The following is a 20765-nucleotide window of genomic DNA, read 5'->3' on the forward strand; positions in this document are numbered from 1 at the left end:
TAAATTTTGGAATTAAAAAGATCAGGGAAAATTTTTCTTCACTTGGATATGTGTGTTACTTGGGAAATTTGCTTTTTTTTTCTTTTACAGTGGTACATTCTTCGGTATTCTTTGCAAATAAAGTTTAAAGAAACACATTCATCTTAATGTTTTGTTATTGGAGTAATGAATAGTAATAGTCACAAAAGGAAAAAATTATTTTTTTAACAATGTATTATTTAATTTTCAGGGCAAAATATCACAAATTAAAATACGGCACAGAACTGAACCAAGGTGATTTGAAAATGCCAACCTTTGAATCAGGTAAACTGGATGCTTTTGTTACTTTTTTTTTAAAGGTCTCTTTTATGTAGCAGACATGTTGTCTTTACCCCTGTTTTGCTTTGGTAGCATTAGTTAGACAGATGATTGACTATTGTAAAGACTACTTAGAATTTGGGAAAAATATTAAATAAATAAAGGTAAGTAGTTTCTTCTACTTCTCAATCCTGAGCTTACTTGTCCTATTTTCCTTGCGTTGAAACCTGTGTAGAACTGCAGATGTATTTTTAGTAGTAATTAGAGCTAGAACCTAATGGAATAGCTGGTTTTCTACCTGGACAATTCTTTTCCCAGTCTGTATAAGCTTTATTATTATTTAAAAGTCCCTTTACCTGCTGACTTTCTTCAGGAAAATAAAAAAAAGAATTAAAAAAAGTCCCTTTAATCTGAAGAAGTTCTAATTAACTCATTTTAGTCCTAAACATAATTGGAAATTTGACTGGGTTTGGCATCTACAGAGTCAGCCAAATAGGAGAGAAGGAAAAAATTTTCTTCAGTTGGCTTTGTTCTTTACAAAGCAGATAGTGAGTGTGAGAGTAGTATCTGAGGAACAATTATGCAGTGAAGGAAGAGACTGGATATAGGAGAGGGCTAACTGTTTAATGCTAATTTTAGGGCTATGTGTGATTATAATTTGAATAGAAAGAGTGGACAATATTTTGATTAGGATTTGGGAAAATTACTAGCAATTTCTTATTTCTCAGGTATGTCTAGAACTTCAGTTATATACACATTTTTGATAGTGCAAATTAAAAGCTATACTGTTCTTGGTTGCTAGTTACTAAGACAAAAAAAACCAAAACCTTCTTTATTTGGATATACGATTTTTCATCTCCTTCTATAGTTGTCTCATACCTAATAAAGCATATATGGTAGGAAAAACAAAACTTATATGTGAATTTTTAAAGTTAGGTGTTATAGTAAAAATTTAGTTAATTGGTTTTTAGTCCAATATTAAATACTTAGAACTTGGCAGAAACATATACCATATGTACAGCCTACAGTGGATTTATTTTTTTGACTGCTTTCTTCTTGCAGCAAAACTATTTATTATTTGTTCCAGTTGTTATATATATAAAATTAAGAGACCAAGATGGGAGTGGCATAGGTTTTCTTTAATGTGGCTTTTTAGTGGTTATGAAGGCTCATTTGAATGTGAGGAAACTATATTATGATCTCCATGGGAAAAGCAAGCATAAATAATAGAAAGAAGGTCTATATATTTTGAACTTTGTTTACTACAGTAGTCCTATTACAGTTAGAGGGAGTACAGTGGCTTCACCAGAAGAAACCTGATGGATTCAGAGCTTTTTTTTGACTCATTTTCTTTCCAGTATTGCCACAATAATCAGAAAATAAGTAAACACTTTCTAGAACTAGAGGGCTTGGTCTTTGTAATATGAGGAAGGAGGCTAGTTACATACACATCGTACCTGGAATTCCTCAAGTTGAGGAATAAAATAATATCAAAGTAACTTATTTACATGAGACACAATATAACCGCAAAGTAAAATGTTTTTTACTTGTATAGAAAAACTATTCAGGATGTTTACTGGAAAACAGCTGGGTGCAGTAGCGCAGGGCTATAAATCCCAGCACTGAGGTGGGAGGATCATTTGAGGCCATGAGTTTGAGACCAACCTGGGCAATGTAGCAAGACTTGTCTCTTTAAAAAAAAATTACCTGAGTATGGTGGCGCACACTTGCATTCCCAGGTACTCTGGAGGCTGAGGCAGGGAGGATTGTTTGAGCTCAAGAGTTGGAGGCTGTAGTAAGCTATGATGATGCTACTATACTCCATCCTGGGCAACAGAATGAGACCCTGTCTCTTCACAAACAAAAAACAGCTATGCAACATGTCTAGTGGAAAACAAAAGAAAGACTGACAAAAATACGTTAAGCAAATAAAATGGTATAAAATTATTTATGTCAAATTATATATGGATGTAATATTAAGTGAAACAATGTTGCCTTTTGTATTCCCACAGATAGATCAATGTAAAAAAGAAAATGTGCAAAATATTGATTTGATAGAAGTATAAGACATGCAAGTGTTTATATCCCTCCCTCAATGCAAATATATATAGCCTAACTTAACCTTATAAAAGAGAGTATATCCAAATATGTCAAAATGCTCCCTTTGTTGTACATTTAGAAAATAGACAATATGATAGAAAAATGGGCAAAAAGCTTGAAAAGGCATCCTATGAAAGAGGATATCTAAATGGCCAGTAAACATATGAGATGATGTTTGGTGTTTATTGGTATTGGAAAAATACAACTTAAAACCACAATGGAATACAATTAGACACTGACCAGAATGGCTACAACTCAAAAGAGGCAATATCAAGTGTTGATGAGGATGTGGAATGATAGTGATCATAACTTGTAGAAATTATTGCTAGGATTGTAAATTGATAATGCTGCTCTGAAAGTGAGTTGACGATATTACTAAAGTGAATATAGCATACATACCCTATGACCCAATAATTCTCATTGAAATACATAACGTGTTAACCACAAGGCTTGTATAAGAATGTTCATAGTATCATTATTTATAGCAAAAATCTGAAAACAATGAGATTGCCCTTCACTATTAGAATAAATATATTGTGATATGTTAGTATAGCAATGCTGTTTAGAACAGAAGTGAGCAAACTACAGCCAAATGTGACAAAATGGATAGATCACATAAAATTGAAAATTGATAGAAATAATTGATATCAAATTCCGATATCTAGTTGTTAAAAATCAGGGTAGTATTGGCCAGGTGCAGTGGCTTACGCCTGTAATCCTAGCACTCTGGGAGGCTGAGGCAGGTGGATCATTTGAGCTCAGGAGTTCGAGACCTGCCTGAGCAAGAGCAAGACCCTGTCTCTACTAAAAATAGAAAGAAATTAGCTGAACAACTAAAAATATATAGAAAAAAATTGCCAGGCATGGTAGTGCATGTCTGTAGTCCCAGCTACTCGGGAGGCTGGGGCAGGAGGATCACTTGAGCCCAGGAGTTTGAGGTTGCTGTGAGCTAGGCTGATGCCAGGGCACTCTAGCCTAGGCAACAGAGTGAGACTCTGTCTCAAAAAAAAAAAAAAAATCAGGGTAGTAGTGATACTCATTTTAGAGTGGCTAGTGACTGGAGGGCACAAGAAAGCTTTTAGTGATGATGATAATGTTTTGTTTCATTTAGGTATTGATTACATGGGCGTGTTCAAAGATTTCTTGAGCTATATATTTGATGTACTTCAAGAATATCCTTAGCAACATTTACAATAGTGAGAAAATGGAAACTAATTTCAACATTAGGGGATTAATTAAATAGGTATATACTTTCTATAGAATATTATTTAATCCTTTTTTATGTTAATCTATACTGCCATATAGAGAATATTCAAGATACCTTAAGTATTAAAAGCAGATTATAGTGCGGGACACACATTGGCTCATTTTTTTAAAAGGGAGTGTTATATTAGTCATGTATATATTTTCATATAGAAAATATGGAATAATAAACTCTCAAGTACTAACAGTTGTTAACTCTTGGTGATAGGATTTTGGGCAATTGTATTTCTTCTTCTTTTTTTTTTTTTTTTTTGAATGTCTTTTTTCCTTCAGTGGTTACGTGGTATATGTGATTAAAAAGTAAAGTGTTAGCCGGGCGCGGTGGCTCACGTCTGTAATCCTAGCACTCTGGGAGGCTGAGGCGGGCGGATTGCTCGAGGTCAGGAGTTTGAAACCAGCCTGAGCAAGAGCAAGACCCCGTCTCTACTATAAAATAGAAAGAAATTAATTGGCCAACTAATGTATATATATATAAAATTAGCCGGGCATGGTGGCGCATGCCTGTAGTCCCAGCTACTCGGGAGGCTGAGGCAGGAGGATCACTTGAGCCCAGGAGTTTGAGGTTGCTGTGAGCTAGGCTGACGCCACGGCACTCACTCTAGCCTGGGCAACAAGCGAGACTCTGTCTCAAAAAAAAAAAAAAAAAAGTAAAGTGTTATAAATAGAACTAATTGTAAATAGAAAAATAAGCAGTGGGACTATTCGAAATAGAATTATTTCTAGAAATCAAAGGTGTGCTTTTGTTGAGAGAAGAATAAAAAGTTATTAATAATGTGATTGTTAGGGTTAGAGGAGTAATGCCTACAGAGGATACTTTAATTATTACCAGTAAGTATTAAGTGAATTTGAGGAGCCTAGGAGCCTAACAATGACTGTGAGCCATTCTAAGAGTTCTCAATATTTAGTGTGGGGGTTGACTTTCCAAGCCCCTCTCTTCTTCACTGTCATTATCGTAATAATGAGAATTTATGAGAAAATATTTCTGTAACATAAGTGCCCATAAGTAGTTTTAAATTTCACTTGAGATACTATTTGAGAGCTTAATTCACCTGCAATTACACTGTTTATTAAACTTTTTTTTTTTGGCGTACACTTCATTATTTGCAAATAAAACATGACTCTTTACCTGTAGTAAAAACTATTTTCTGGTTTAACTCTTAGTTACAAAAGTAAAATTGGCTAAAGTCTTGTATAGACTTAAGATCTACTGGTGCAGATTCAAATAAGTTATTCAGTATTTTTATATATACCTAATATCTTAGTCTTGATTTTTGAATAGCTTATGTAATACAGCTTTTTAATTTCAAAAGCAATCAATTCAGCAGCATTCTAGTAGTTAAAAAATCTAATTATCTTCATAATTTCATCTCAAAGCCTGGGGCTTTGATTTTTGAATCCCTAGTACACTGGGTTTTTCTAATTTTAAGATGGAAGAGGGTAGTATCTAAGTGATTGGGTTATTGGAACAAACACACTTCAATTGAGTGACCCACAGTAACTAAAGTTAATTTTTTCCTGTCTTTAGGAAATATTTAGGAATATTTAGGTTTTTGTTTTGTTTTGTTTTGTTTTTTAGGAATTAATCCCTAAGAAAACTTTAGCAGTATTTATAAGAGTTGAAATAAGCATGTAAAACTTCTTTTTTTTTTTAAATTTTTAGAAGAAACCAAAGACACAGAGGCTCCCACAGCACCCCAGAATAGCCAGTTAACGTGGAAGCAAGGCAGACAGCTGTTAAGACAGTGAGTAATGATTTATTTTCAGCTTTCTTTAAGGATCTAGGTATGAAAGTACTTACAATAAGTTAATTTGCAAGTAAAAATCATTTAGTTGTAGTGGGACAATGTGTATGTTTTTTGTGTTGCTGCTTTTTTGCTTTGTAGATAACTTGGATCTTTTTAAAAGTTTGTTTCCTCTGAGTTTCAGGATGATGATGTTTTCTTATTTACAGGGTAGAATGTCTCCAAGAGTGGATGATTCGAAGGCCAGAACAAAAACAATATAGAGTTCATGCTTCTAGACCTCTCCATCCCTGTCAGTGCAAAATTTACACATTTAGTTTCTCTTTTAAGTGGGAGTGTGACTGGTTTAGTATAGGAATGCAGCTGAAATTCCTTCTGGACTAGGTCATCTGAAACTTTTCAGAAGTAGATTGTTAAATCCTCCTTTAATTTTTAAGGAACCCTTTTGATGTTTGATTTCTTTGCTATATTGTCAGTATTGATACTTCTGGGGCAAATCTTATTTATTACCTTTTTACGTATTTTTTCTTTTCTTGGTATTTTGAAAACTTTGGAATTTGCACCCTATTGTTAACCTGGGTAATTTACAATTACTTAACCTTCTCAACTCTGAACATTTTTACCTTTTTAGTTGAGTAACTCTGTGAAATGTTTGGTCAGGCTTTTGATCTTACTACCTAAAACTGTACTACCTCTGTAATATTCATAATTTGGATAGTCATCATGTGTTCTTTTTACCTCTGTCACTCCAATTCTCATGTTATTTACTCTCTGACCTTACTTTGATCTTTAGATTCTTGACTACTTCATTTTCTTTACCATCTATCTGTGGTTGCTTTAATTTTATTTCTGTTTTCTTAGCTCCAGCATGAAGCCCATAATCCATTGTACTTTTCTAATACTCTTAGCTTTCTTGCTGCCCGCTGCTCACTCCTTTGCACTAATCATTTTACTACACTTGGCATAAAACCCCAGCCCTAATTCAGTTTTACTCTGCTTCCTTTACTAGTTAACTCTTGGACTAAAATTACAGAATCATGTGAATGCCATTATATATTTATTGTTTCCTATCCAAACTTTGCAGAGAGCTTTTCTCTGTAACTCTGATCATCCCCTGCTCCCATTGTCCTCAGTGGTTATTCTAAACTTTAACCACATCTCAGCCTACTCCTTACTCTTACTAGAGCATCTCAGGCTCTACTTTACTGAAAATATAAAGGCCATCAGGTGAGAACTCCCTTAACTTTTTGCTTTCTTTTTGTAAATATATTTAAACCTCATATCTATTACCTCAATTTCTTATGTTCCATTCAAGAAGATATTTATCAAATCTGGATTACTATAAGTGGCTAAAGCTTAAACAAAAGGAAGATTGATTGGAAAAATGCTGGGATAACTAACAGCATTGAAGGAAATGCTGACCAGTCAAGTATCAGAAAGTCAAGAGCTGAGGTAGCTTGGAGGACTGCTCAAGAGACTGGAAACAGCAAGGATACATTCATATTCTCTGGTTTTCTACTTTACTCTGTACCAGCCTTATTCTTTTCTACTGAAAATCACTTTTTTCCATATGACAGAGTACCCCGTTTTAAGAGAGAACAATTTCTAAGAAGGAATAGAGTTTTTTTGACTTGATCAAATAACTGCCTATGAGTCAGTCATTTTTACCTGGGTTGTATGAGATCTTGGCAGTTCATTCACACCAGATGGTTAGTGTATTGTGGGAGCTGTTCCCCAAAAAGAGGATTGCATATTTTAGAGGAAGAGTGAGGACAGCTGTAGAGAAATAGTTGTACAGTATTTCTCTCATAAATGTCTAATCTGTTGCCTGGATTTATAGTCTGTCTCTTCTCACCTTTCTCTTTCCCTTTGATTTTATAGCCAAACTCGTTAAGGATAGTTTATCTCTGTAGTCTTCATTCTTGTTCATATCTCAGCTGTCTAGTCTGTTTTCCATTTTGGTGTTCCTCTGAAGGTGCTATCATAAACATGTTCAAGAGACCTTTTTTGTTCATATTTAATATCTTGGAAAAATTTGACATTACCTACTCCTTTTTGAAACTTTTATTTTTGCTCCCATGACACCACTCTCTGCTGTAATTTTCCCCCTTAATTTTCAAAGTATTTTCTTTTCATTTTCCTTTGAGTTTCTTTTATTCTTCTAGCCCTTTAGATGTTTGTGTCACCAGGTTTTCTCTTCTTATTATGCTTATTCTCTGAATGATTTCATTTAAATTCATGGCTTCAAACACTACCAAAGATTAATGGCCCAAATCTGTATACCCAGCCCATTCTCTTCTGAACTTTTGATGTGTCTCATCCATCTGCCTAGTAAACACTGTCACTTGATTTTTTTTCCAGACACCACATGGTTGTCTTCTAGGTACTCTATAAACTTGATTCTGACTTTGTTACCTGTTTCATTGAGTGGAACCATCATCTAGCCACCCAAACTAGAAACTTGAAAATTGCCCAAAATTCTCACATCTTTCAATCTACTGCCACATTTATTTGGACATCAAATCAGAAATATTATATGTTATTTTCTTAAATTTATTCTTCTCTGCTTTTACTTCTTGCTGTGTTAGTGTGTTAACCAATCTCCCTGCTTTTAGCTTTAACCTAAAAGTCTTGTATTCTTCTGCTAGCAGTATTTAAGACTGCTTTTTAGCATCCTTCCTTTGGCCTCCTAAATACTTTAATTTGTCACACAAAGCCTTTCACAACTCATGTGTATATTGTGATCTGGTCCCTTCTTTCCAGTCTCACTTTGGATCCTAGGACACAGAGAAAGCTTGAAAACCTCAGGACTATAGAAGTGCTATAGGATCTTAGATTCTAGAAGGAGAACTAGCTGGTCCATGAATCTCTGATTAAGAACTTGGTCTAAACTTAGCATATTGCTGCTCTAATGTTCAGTTCTGCTTCTTCTCTACCACTCCTTAGACATTAAAAAATACACAAACACACAAATCAACTCCTAAAAGCTTTTTAAGACACCAGGGCTTTTTAGGTTTCAAGATAATTAACTCTTAATCAATGTTAGCCATACTTTATGCTTTTTAATTTAAATTTTGATTTGTGATGGACATTGTTCTCTTAGAACTGGAACTAGTCTGGGCTCGTCACAGTGGCTCACTACTGTAATCCCAGCACTTTGGGAGGCCAAGGTTGGGAGGATTGCTTAAGACCAGGAGTTTGAGAACTGGAACTAGTCTATAGAGAAGGAAGATACTGAGACAAAGAAGGAGTATATTTTATAGGACTATAGGTTTTTTAAAAAAACCTTGATGTGATTTTGAGTCTGGCAGGTGTTTAACAGGATGTGAAATTTAATAATTTTAATTTTCTCTTATAGGTATCTTCAGGAAGTAGGTTACACAGATACGATATTAGATGTACGGTCTCAGCGGGTAAGATCATTACTTGGACTATCTAATTCAGAACCAAATGGATCCGTAGAAACAAAGAATTTAGAACAGATCCTGAATGGAGGTGAATCTCCCAAGCAAAAAGGACAAGAAATCAAAAGGTATACTTTATACTTATAGGTTAACATTGTTTATGTAATGTATATTATGAATCTCTTTATGTTACTGTTGTTGTTGTTTTTGAGAGCAGGGTCTTGCCCTGTTGACCAGGCTGGGATGCAGTGGCATCATCACAGCTTACAGTAACCTCAATCTGGTAGGCTCAAGCAATTCTCCCACCTTAGCCTCTCAGGTAGCTAGAACTATAGGTCTGAGCCACCATGCCTGGCAAACTTTAAAACACTTTTTTGTAGAGATGAGTTCTTGCTTTGTTGCCCAAGCTAGGCTTGAACTCCTGGCCTCAAGGGGTCTTCCAGCCTCAGCCTCCCAGAGTGGTAGGATTACAGGTGTGAGTCACCATGTCCAGCCTTGTTGCTGCTATTAACAATTTTTAAAGCAAGTAGAGTTCAGATTTAAATCACCCACCCCCCAAATGGCAGCATGGGCAAATAAATTTCCTGTTTAGGTGCATTTAAAATGTATCTATGTTAAAGTTTTGATTCCAAGAGAATGGCTGTAATTCTGAAAGAGGTGCTGAATTAAAATTTAGATTTTAGGCTGATTTCATATCAGCTATTTTAACATGCTGATTTTAAAATTTTTACTAGTGTATTTTCCACAAATTATATTGCTACTCTGTCACTAGAATGAGCAATGATTATTTAGACACTGTTGTGAAAGAAACAAGGCTTTGCATTGTGTTTGTACTCAGAAAGCTACCAGATACATTTTTTAAAAAAATCATTATTGAGATATAATTCACATACCATAATTTACCCATTCAAGAATACAATTTAATGGTTTTTAGAATATTCACAGTTGCTCAGCCATCACCATAATCTGTGTTTAGAATATTTTCATCAGCCTGAAAAGAAACTCCGTACCCCTTATCTGCTACTCTTCATTCTCCCCTACCTCCCAACCTTGGACAACTACTACTCTACTTTATCTCTGTAGATATGTATATTCTGGATATTTCATATAAGTGGTCTTTGTGAGTCGTTTCTTTCACTTAGTATGATATTTTCAAGGTTCATCCATAGTGTAGCATGTATCAATACTTCATTCCTTTTTATTGCCAATTTATTTTTTTGAGACAGAGTCTCACTTTGTTGCCCAGGCTAGAGTGAGTGCCATGGCGTCAGCCTACCTCACAGCAACCTCAATCTCCTGGGCTCAAGTGATCCTCCTGCCTCAGCCTCCCGAGTAGCTGGGACTACAGGCATGCGCCACCATGCCCAACTAATTTTTTGTATATATATTTTTAGTTGGTCAGTTAATTTCTTTCTGTTTTTAGTAGAGACAGAGTCTCGCTCTTGCTCAGGCTGGTTTCGAACTCCTGACCTCGAGCGATCTGCCCGCCTCAGCCTCCCTAAGTGCTAGGATTACAGGTGTGTGCCACCACGCCCGACCATATTGCCAAATATTATATACTATGGATATATACTACCTTTTGTATTTCTTGTCTAGTCAGTGGGTTTATGTGGGTTGGTTCCATGTTTTGGGGTAATGAACAAGTTTGAGGAGCTGTCAAACTCTTTTCCAAAGTGGCTGCACTATTTTACCTTCCCACAAGTAATGCTATAAGGATTTCAGTTTCTTCATGTCCTCATCAACACTTTTTATTGTCTATCTACCAGATAAACTTTTGACTCATACAAACTTAACACATGCAAAGAGTTAAGCAGGTGGAACTTTTTTCATTTTTACCACGAGTTGTTAACCTCAAATAACAAGGACAGAGAAGAACAAAGAAAACAAAAAGAGAAAGGAAAGAAACCAGATGAGTTCATTTAGAGATTTGGAGCTTACGAAATTAATAACATGTACTGTTGTTTCTAACGTTTCATAACCTAGGTGTATTTTATGACATTATGCAGTTACCTAAAACATGTTCTATAAACTTCGAACTTAACATAAGCCTTTGATTTAGGGTTTTTATTTCTGAGAAATAAGCTCTTGGTTATTCTGTTTTATTTATTTATTTATTTTTGAGACAGAGTCTTCCTCACTTTTGCCTTGGCTAGAGTGCAGTGGTGGGATCATAGCTCATTGCAAGCTCAACTGATTGACCACCTCAGCCTCCCAGAGTGCTAGGATTACAGGCATGAGCCACTGCACCTGGCCAGAAATAAGCTCTTTAATAAAACTGATATGACATCAGATAGAGCCCTTATTTTCTTTACTCACATTTTAGGAAGCATAGAATGTTTTGTAGCATAATGAAAAAGCAAAAGTATTATTAAGCAATTTCAGACAAATTGGTCAGGTAACCAAACCTAGTAGTTCATAGGATTTATAAATATTTTAGACTAATGCAGTTTGCTGTACTGCACCTGAATCTGAATTAAAAGATCTGTGACAGATTGTATCTTCTTATAAAGCTTCTTCTCTTTGTAAGATTAAGACTTTAATGGTTTTTTTGGAGGTTTTTTGTGTGGGGGTAGGATGGGTAAAAAAACACATAACATGAGATCTGTCCTCTTAAGAAATTTTTAAGTGTACAGAACAGTAATAACATAAGCACAATGTTGTGCAGCACCTCTCTGGAACTTTCTTATCTTGTATGCCTGAAACTCTATACCCATTGAACAGCACCTCCCCATTTCTTCTTCTCTTCAGCCCCTGGCAACCACCATTCTACTTTCTGTTTCTGAGTTTGACTACTTTAGATACCTCATAATTAACACTCAAGCAGTTATTTGTCCTTCTGTGACCAGCTTATATCCCTTAGCATAATGTCATCAATGTCCATACATGTTGTCACATATGACAGGGTTTTCTTTTTCATAGCTAAATAATATTCCATTGTATTGTGTATGCCACATTTTCTTTATTCATCTGTCAGTGGACATTTAGGTGATAGTTGTTTTAATCGAGACCAATTTCCTTCTTAATGAGTAAATTTACATTTTCTGATTCTACACTAATGTAGGTGTGTTACATTATTAGGGCCATTTAAAAACCCATAGGAATAAGAAAATGATATAATATATTGATACAGATTGCAGCAAAATGGTGTTTATCACATTCTTTTTTATGATACGAAGAAATTAGAAGAGTCTCAGTGTCTAACACCAGAGGAATGGTAAATTTTAGACTTGTATTATTACAGGTCTGTATGCCTAATGGTTAAGAATGTGGATTCTGAAAACAGACTCAAATTTGAATCCTGACTTCACCACTTATTAGCTGTGACTTTGAGAAAAGAACCTTACTTTTTTGTGCCTCAGTTTCCTAATTTATAAAATGAGGATCACAGTATTGATATGATGAAGAAAGGAATTAGAATAGTGCCTGGCATATAATAAGTGCTACGTGTTCACTCTTATGAAATATTGTGTATCCAGTTGAAATGTGACCTCACTGAGACAAGTGTTCATTAGATTCTGCTGTTTTTTTTCTTGATTAGGTAGGGGCATGTGAGTATACAGTATATCATATCACAAATCATCTACTCTAAGAGGATTCATTGGGGGAGAGAGTTGTGTTAGACTTTATAAATGAGAAAAGCTGTACGGCTTCTAAATAATTAGTCTGATTTACCCCCCCCCTTTTTTTTTTTTTTTTTTTTTTTTTGAGACAGAGTCTTACTCTGTTGCCCGGGCGAGAGTGCCGTGGCGTCAGCCTAGCTCACAGCAACCTCAAACTCATGGGCTCAAGCAATCCTTCTGCCTCAGCCTCCTGAGTAGCTGGGACTACAGGCATGTGCCACCATGCCTGGCTAATTTTTTCTGTATATATTTTTAGTTGTCTGGCTAATTTCTTTCTATTTTTAGCAGAGACGAGGTCTTGCTCTTGCTCAGGCTGGTTTCAAACTCCTGACCTTGAGCGATCCGCCTGCCTTGGTCTCCCAGAGTGCTAGGATTACAGGTGAGAGCCACCGTACCTGGCCTGATTTCTGATTTTTTAAGAAATAAAATAACCAGGCCAGGGTGCAATGGCTCATGCCTATAATCCTAGCACTCTGGGAGGCCGAGGCGGGAGGATTGCTTGAGCCCAAGAGTTTGAAACCATCCTAACTAAGCAAGAGCAAGACTCTGTCTCTACCAGAAAAGACACTATCTGGGCGTGGTAGTGCACACCGATAGTCTCAGCTACTAAGGAGGCTGAGGCAGGAGGCTTGCTTGAGCCCAGGAGTTTGAGATTGCAGTGAGCTATGTTGATGCCACTGTATTCTACCCAGAATGGCAGAGCAAAAACCTCTTGTCTCAAAAAAGAAAAGAAAGAAAACAACTGAAAGATAGGTGATTTTACTGAAAACAGGAAGGTTATATGAAAATTTCCAGCTGAGCAGTAAGAGCCCCTATTTTCTTTTGCTATTTGGCTTTTGGTATTTTGGCGGCTACTCTTAAATCCCTTTCAGGCAGAATATTGAAATTGATCACATTAATAGAAAAGATCTAATGATACTGACAATTGGGATATGCTAGCGAAATTCGGCTAGGCCTCTGTCCTGTCATGCAAAAGTAAAGTTAGCTGTTTGACAAGACTCACCCATTTTCTTAGTCTTTTGGGGCTGCTATAACAAAATAACATAGACTAGCTATGTAAAAATAACAGAAATTTATTTCTCTCTTAGGTTGGGTCTAAGATCGGGGTGTCAGCATGGTTGGGTTCTGGTGAGGACTCTTTTCCAGGTTGCAGACTATCAACTTTCTGCCAGGTCTTACATGGTGGAAAGGGCAAACAGACTCCCTCTCTTTTAAGGGCACTAATCATATGCCTGTGGGTTCCACCCTCATGACCTAGTCACCTCCCAAAGGCCTTATCTCTTAATACCATCATATTGAGGATTAGGTTTCAACATATGAATTTAAGTTAAGGAAAGACTTTAGCGTCAAAATTGGAGACCAAAAGAACCAAACAACAAAAAAGAAGTCACAGAAAATGGGAAGCAGAAGACTTTCAAAATTATAATCACTCTCCTGAGAAGCTAATACATCTCCAAAACAAATTGGATGCTATTTTAAAAGGCTCAATCCAATATCAGAAAAGCTCATAGAAATAATTTCTATGAAAAACTTGGAAGATAAGGTTAAAGGATTATCCCAAAAATTAGAAAATAGGACTGAAAGATAGGAAAATTCAAAAATCAGTCCACGGGGGGCAGTTTCTGACTAGGAATTTCAGAAAGAGAGCAGATTAACTGGTCTTGAAAAGATTATTAAAACAATAATAATAAAAAATTCTGGAATGTATTTCTAAGGATGTTGTTTCTAGATTAAAAGGATTCTCCTCAAAGTACTCTATGAAATGAATGAAAAAAAGATCCATACAGAGGCCACTATCATGAATACTAAAAATTAAGAGGAAATTCTAAAATCTTCCATATAGAAAAATCGGACTACACTGAAAAGATTGGGAATCAGATAGGCATCAAATTAACATTCAAAGCTGGACTATAGTAGAGCAGTACCTCCAAGATTCTGATGGAAAGTGATTTTCATTGGTATACTGAACCAAGTTACTCTATTAATGCTTGTGAAAGTAGGCTATGGACACATTCAGACAGAAAAGTCTCAGAATTTGCCCTTCATTCATTTTTTTCTTCAGGAAGCTGTTAGAGGATGTGTCTTAGCAATCTGAGAGAGTAAATGAAGAATGAGGAAAATGTAGGATTCAGGAAAAAGGAAAGAAGAGAGGCAGATGAAGTTTCAGGAAACAGTTGTGCAGTGGGCCTGGAGAGTAATCAGAATAGAATGGAAGGACAGAACACTGGAAGGAAAATCTCTTAGAAAATATGAAATTAATATATTACCTTATGTGTTTGAGGATTTCGAAAAGAAATATATACAGTTCTGGAAAGTTTCAGGGAAAGAATAAGTCATGACTTTCTCGGAAAATGAAGCAGTTAAAAAAACCCATCAGGTAGTTATTTCAGGAAAGCCATATGTAAAAGAAAAGAGGTAGAATCATTGTTTGTGATGTGACTTAAATGGGATTAATATTTACATAGTTACAGTATAACCATGGAATATTATTATAACCAAAAATAAATTGGTATAACTATATTATTTTTGAAGGAGAAAGTGTGGAATATGGGACAGAAACTATAAGGGAACTACATCTTCATCAAGAAATAGTAGTCTAAGCCGGTTATTTAGAAATATTAGGCTAAATAGTAAAGGAAACTTCTAAAAGAAAAATTAAAAATGGTTGTTCCTAGTGTATAGAAATGAAAGATAGGAAGGGTAGGGCAGGGGATTCTGTTACTTATCACATGCCTTATAAAATTGTTTAACTTTAGAAATATTTGTGTTTTTCACCAAAGTGTTTCATAGCAGTACTTTATTATAACAAAAAATATATTGACTTGCTGATGGACCCCAAAATATTCCTAGCTAAACTCTGTTAGAGCCCTGAAAGTTGCCTGATCATCCTTTTCTTCTTTCATCATCTTTCTGGCTATGTCATTCTTAATTCCAACAGCTCTTCTAATTTCTTCCTACTCTTCATAACCAGTTAATTCCACTCCAGACCATGTTCCTTGATTTTAGTCATTCTCATAGGTTTGTGACAGTACTTCATTTTTGTTCTGTTTTGTTTTTTAGAGGCAATTCTCTATGGATCGGTCATATTTCTGAACATCTTGTGAGCAGAGATACTGATAGCTCTTTTATTCTGGACTATCTGTTTAAGCATATATGTATAACAAAAAGCCTTGGAAGATAGAGACAGTCTTTTGGGTTGTCATCCTTACTGTCCAGGGGAAAAGCTGCAAGTTCTGTAAGCTCAGAGTTCTTCAGCTGTGATTCAAATAAACTGCAGATGCAGCATGTACCTGATCCCTCTCTTTGCCAACATTGTGCGACTTGAAAAGTGAAGGGAACTTAGTGACTTATGCTTTTGCTACTTCCTGTGCCCTTGAGGAATAGAATTCTTTTCTGTGATTCAATCTTATGACTTCTTTCTGGATCAATGAAACAGTAACAGGCTAGGTTGTTAGCATGCAGGTAGGGTAAAATCTCAGACCTTTCATAGTCCATGATCCTTTAATTTTCATTTCCCTAAAGACTAATTTCCCTAAAGACTGTTGCATATAAGATCATGTCCTTTATTTGCCATCCACATATCATTTTAATGCAATGTCTATTTGAAAAATTTCTCCATTTTTTTAAATCGTTTTATTTGTTACCATTGAGATTTAAGTGGCTTTATATATTCTGTTCATCAAATAAGACTTGCAGATGTTTTCTCAGAATCTGTAGTCTTGTTTTTACATTCTGTTAGTGTCTTTCAAAAAGCAAAAGTTTATAATTTTGGTGAAGTCTGATTCATCAGTTCTTTCTTACGTGTTGCTTTTTTTTTTTTTTTTTTTTTTTTTACTTTTAAAGCCATGCACATTTTTTAAAACGTAGAAATAGGAGCTCTCACTTTAGAGCCAAACATTTCTATCCAAGGGACAGCAGTACTTAATTTTTCAAAGTTCAAAACAAAAATCTCATACTTCAAAAAAAATACCTTTTAAAGTTATTCCATCATTGATATGCCACTTTTGTCAAATATGTTCTTTGCCTTTCATTTAATCCTCAAATATTAAGATAAATTATAAATATTGAGCTGAAAAGTACCTTTTGTTATTGTGGTAAGCTTGTGTTTGTTTTTTGCTAATTTGCATTTGGAAAAACCATCTCTTTCTGTATTTAGTTTTTATACAGTTCCTTTAAACAGTGTGCTGGATTGGTGGGGTATAGGTAGACCTATTAAAACAAAGCTGTTTAATTCTGTCAAAAAATGCAATTGGCCCTCCATATCCATGGGTTCCACATTCTTGGATTCAACCAGCCATGGATCAAAAATACTGTATTGAAACAAAAACAATGACAATAAAAAATTGCAATACAGTATAACACCTATTTACATTGCATTTGCATTGTATTAAATACTAGATATTATAAATAATCTAGAGATGATTTAAAGTATATGTGTATATGGGAGGATGTGTGTAGGGACTTGAGAATGGGGGGAGGGTGTTGGTGTCCTGGAACCAATCCCTTGTGGAAACCAAGGGATAACTGTAGTCTGAATTGTTTTCTGTCCTTAATTTGGACTAACAGGGATAATTCAGTGAGGAGGGAAGAAAAAGCCTAAATTTTGGATTATTTTTTTTTCATTACCATGTACTCTTAGGGTTAGGAAGGACATTTGAGATCATCTATTTCAATCCTCACAGTTTTCAGGTAAAGAAGTTGAGGCCAAAAGATTTAAGTGTCTTGGCCAGATTCCAACAGCTAGTTGGTGGCAGAGCAGAGACTTTCATGGTGAAAGTCTTTGTTCAGCTGAATTTTCTACTGTTTCTGCCTTTATTGTTAGATATTTAAACAACTGTCTGAAAACCTTTTTTTTGTACATAGAGGACCTCAGTTTAAAAAAAGATTTAGTAAGTGAATAAAATAGATTGTCATTATTACCTATTAAATGAGTGGTCTGAAAGACTTGAAAGTATTTAATAGATTATGGGTTTTTTTGTTTTTGTTGTTTTTTAAGATAAGAAAATCTGTGAAATGGATTGGGATGTTTTATATCTGATTTACTATAACTTTAAGTCTGGACAGCCTGATAAACTTTGATATTGACTGTTTTAGTCTTCAAACATTTGAGCCAAGCTCTAAGAGATTATAGTTATAAGAAGTGCTGAGTTTCCTGTTCATGGCTTTATTTTGAAAATTAATGGTGTGTTTGAGTATCTAATACTTATAGGCTTTTATTTTGTTATAGTAATTGCCTAAAATAATTTGGATAATGAACTTTGGAGAAAGGCAACAGAGAACAATCAATTTTATTTTAATCAGAGAACATAAATAATCTTTCACATATTCTTGAGTAAAGTTTTTAGGCAATACATAATATGTAGATTATCATTTGAATCTCTATAGCTACCTTCAGGTACTGTTTTAAAATAAGAACCAGGAAGAAATATTAGAATCGTTGGATTCATGTTTTCCCTTCCTACAGGCCCCCTGGTGATGTTCTTGAGACATTCAATTTCTTAGAAAATGCTGATGACAGTGATGAAGAAGAGGAAAATGACATGATTGAAGGCATCCCAGAAGGAAAAGACAAACATCGCATGAATAAACACAAAGTAGGAACTAGATTTTATGTTCTTATTAGCTACATACTCATATATTTGGAATAGGAATTTTTTATATGTCTTAAATCACCCTGGGAGTGATCATTTTGTAAGTTTTATATGGTCTACTCTTTTTCAGTTATACACATATTGTAGGAATCATTTACTGTACTAGTCACTAAATGGGCAAGAAAAAGTCTGTTTTTATAGGACTAGACCATTGGTTTTGAAATTTTTAAAAAGTGACACCCTATGCTGGATATGATAGCTCATACCTCTAATCCCAGCACTTTGGGAGGCTGATGCAGGAGGATCACTTGAGGCCAGGATTTCAAGAGCAGCCTGGGCAACATAGCAAGACCATCATCTATACAAAAGCATTGTTTAAAAAATTAGCCAGGTGTGGTGGTGCATGCCTGAGCCCAGGCATTCTGTGTTGCATTGAGCTATGATCATGCCACTGTACCCCAGCCTGGGTGACAGAACAAGACCCTATCTTTAAAAAAAAAAAAGAAAGAAAGAAAGAAAAAATAAAACGACACCCTTTGCACTCCTGCCACAATTTGAGAATCTCCCGAAGTCTCTCTCTCCATGTACAGTACACGAGTAATAAATTAACCGAAGCAGCAATGAGGATACTTTTACCCTGGGTGAGGAAGTAATCTGTGGATAGTAAATATTTGTCAATATTCTTGTTCTTTAGCAAGGATTAATAAAAATAATAACCTAAGAAACATTTATCTGTTTTAGTGGTGATGGAGATTGGGGGTTAGCTATAGAAGCAAAAGTAGAGTTGATCGTCCATTTTTGAATTATCAGAGTGATGTTCTTTATTCCAAATATGAAAAAGGATAGGTTCATTTGTGGTACTTTGAGATTTTACAGTCTACAAAAGCAGCTTTCAGTCTTTCTGCCACATTTGTGTAACATAGTCTATTTAGTGAATAGAGATTTTGATCCTTTCAGTTATTTTGTTCTGGGAGTTAAAACACTGTCATAATTACCACAGCTATGGACTTATATTAGTTACTATGCCTTATTACTATAAGTGGTGGACTAAATATGCAGTTCTTGGTTTGTGAAGTCAGTTCAATATATGCAGGCAAGTGAATGGTTCTTTAATGGAGGGTAACTGTGAAAGTACTATAATTTAAGAAGTTAACTATTCTTGATGATTAGCACTTTATTCTTGATGATTCTATTCTTGATGATTAGCTATTCTTGATGATTAGCACTTTAACCATTTTTAGTACCACATTACTTGAATTGCATCATACAAATGATCTTGACAGCACTGTTGAACCATTTATTTGGCGATTTATGAATTACATAGGAAATCCAAAATTTTGGATCCAAGTAATTTAAAAATTAAAAAATAATTGTAAATATAGTTGTGTGAAACTATAAGTGAAGGATCCCTTTTCAGTTTAGAATAAAAGTAATTCTTGGTTTATATTCTATTTACAGATAGGTAATGAAGGTTTAGCTGCTGACCTAACTGATGATCCTGATACTGAGGAAGCACTGAAAGAGTTTGATTTTTTAGTGACTGCTGAAGATGGTGAAGGAGCTGGAGAAGCACGGAGTTCAGGCGATGGCACAGAATGGGGTAAGGAGATAAAGAAATAGAGGGTGGGAGGAATCTAGCCATGAAAGGTGGATTATTACTAAATATTATATGTGGAGTGTATGCATCTGAATGTATGGTGGCAGTTAAACAGAGAGCAAGGGGAAGTGGTATTGAATAATTTCAGGGTATTTTGTACTAATTTATTTAGATTTGGTGATTAAACTCTAATGTATGGCTTTTGGTGGATTTTGATTTTTGAAATCTGTCTGGATTTTAATTTGAAACATTTAATTGATTTGGAAATCCAGTTCTTTTCACCTTAGCTGATTTTTTAAAAATAATCATGTATTCTATTTTAAATAGTCCCTTTATTTAATTTGTTAATGTAAGTTTCAACTCTCAGTATGCCCATGTGATGCTGTCTACCTAATTGTAAAGGAATAAAGCTACTAATTTTGAATTATAGATCTATATTGAGCAAGATTTAATGAAGATATAAACTTCATTACATATAATATTCAGTGTGCAAATGTTAGGGCCTAAAATTTGCAAGTGGTAAATAATAACCCAACCATAATTAAAAGGGAGAAAACAGTTCCGTATGTACAGGATTAAAAACCTCTTTAAGAAGTAAATTAAAAACGTAAAAAATATTTTAAGGTGAAAGCTGACATTTATTATGTTTTTCCTATTAAATATGTTTATTTAATCCTCATTTAATATTAGTTACTTATATTAGTTACCTTATATTAGTTACTATGCCTTATTACTATAAGTGGTGGACTAAATATGCAGTTCTTGGTTTGTGAAGTCAGTTCAATATATGCAGGCAAGTGAATGGTTCTTTAATGGAGGGTAACTGTGAAAGTACTATAATTTAAGAAGTTAACTATTCTTGATGACTAGCACTTTAACCATTTTTAGTACCACATTACTTGAATTGCATCATACAAATGATCTTGACAGCACTGTTGAACCATTTATTTGAACCATTTAATATTAGCATGTTATCTGGTAGGTAGAAAAAAGTGTGTTTACTGAGCTTTATTGGAGGAGATTATTTTAATACATCAAAGTTTTCCTTAATTACTAGCTAGAGAAATTATCACTGGATTTTTAAAAAACAACTTTGGTGATAGGAAACACAGTTGGGTTAGAAATTGCCTCATTTATATATTAAAATGGAA

The 20765-nt window shown here is 34.8% G+C and overlaps 1 protein-coding gene across 5 annotated transcripts in view; it reads left to right on the forward strand.

Moving 5' to 3' along the window:
- The window catches only part of STRN3 (striatin 3), a 108762-nt gene that overhangs the window by 49476 nt on the left and 38521 nt on the right, over positions 1–20765 (forward strand). For all 5 annotated transcript variants that reach the window (XM_012773458.2, XM_012773456.2, XM_012773457.2 and 2 more), the window contains exons 3-7: positions 230–303; positions 5321–5402; positions 8761–8934; positions 17891–18020; positions 19476–19617. In XM_012773458.2, coding sequence (XP_012628912.1) covers positions 230–303; positions 5321–5402; positions 8761–8934; positions 17891–18020; positions 19476–19617 — 602 coding nt within the window. The remainder of the gene's footprint in view (positions 1–229; positions 304–5320; positions 5403–8760; positions 8935–17890; positions 18021–19475; positions 19618–20765) is intronic.

Source organism: Microcebus murinus, chromosome 6 (genome assembly GCF_040939455.1).
Source record: "Microcebus murinus isolate Inina chromosome 6, M.murinus_Inina_mat1.0, whole genome shotgun sequence".
Taxonomy (NCBI): Eukaryota; Metazoa; Chordata; class Mammalia; order Primates; family Cheirogaleidae; genus Microcebus; species Microcebus murinus.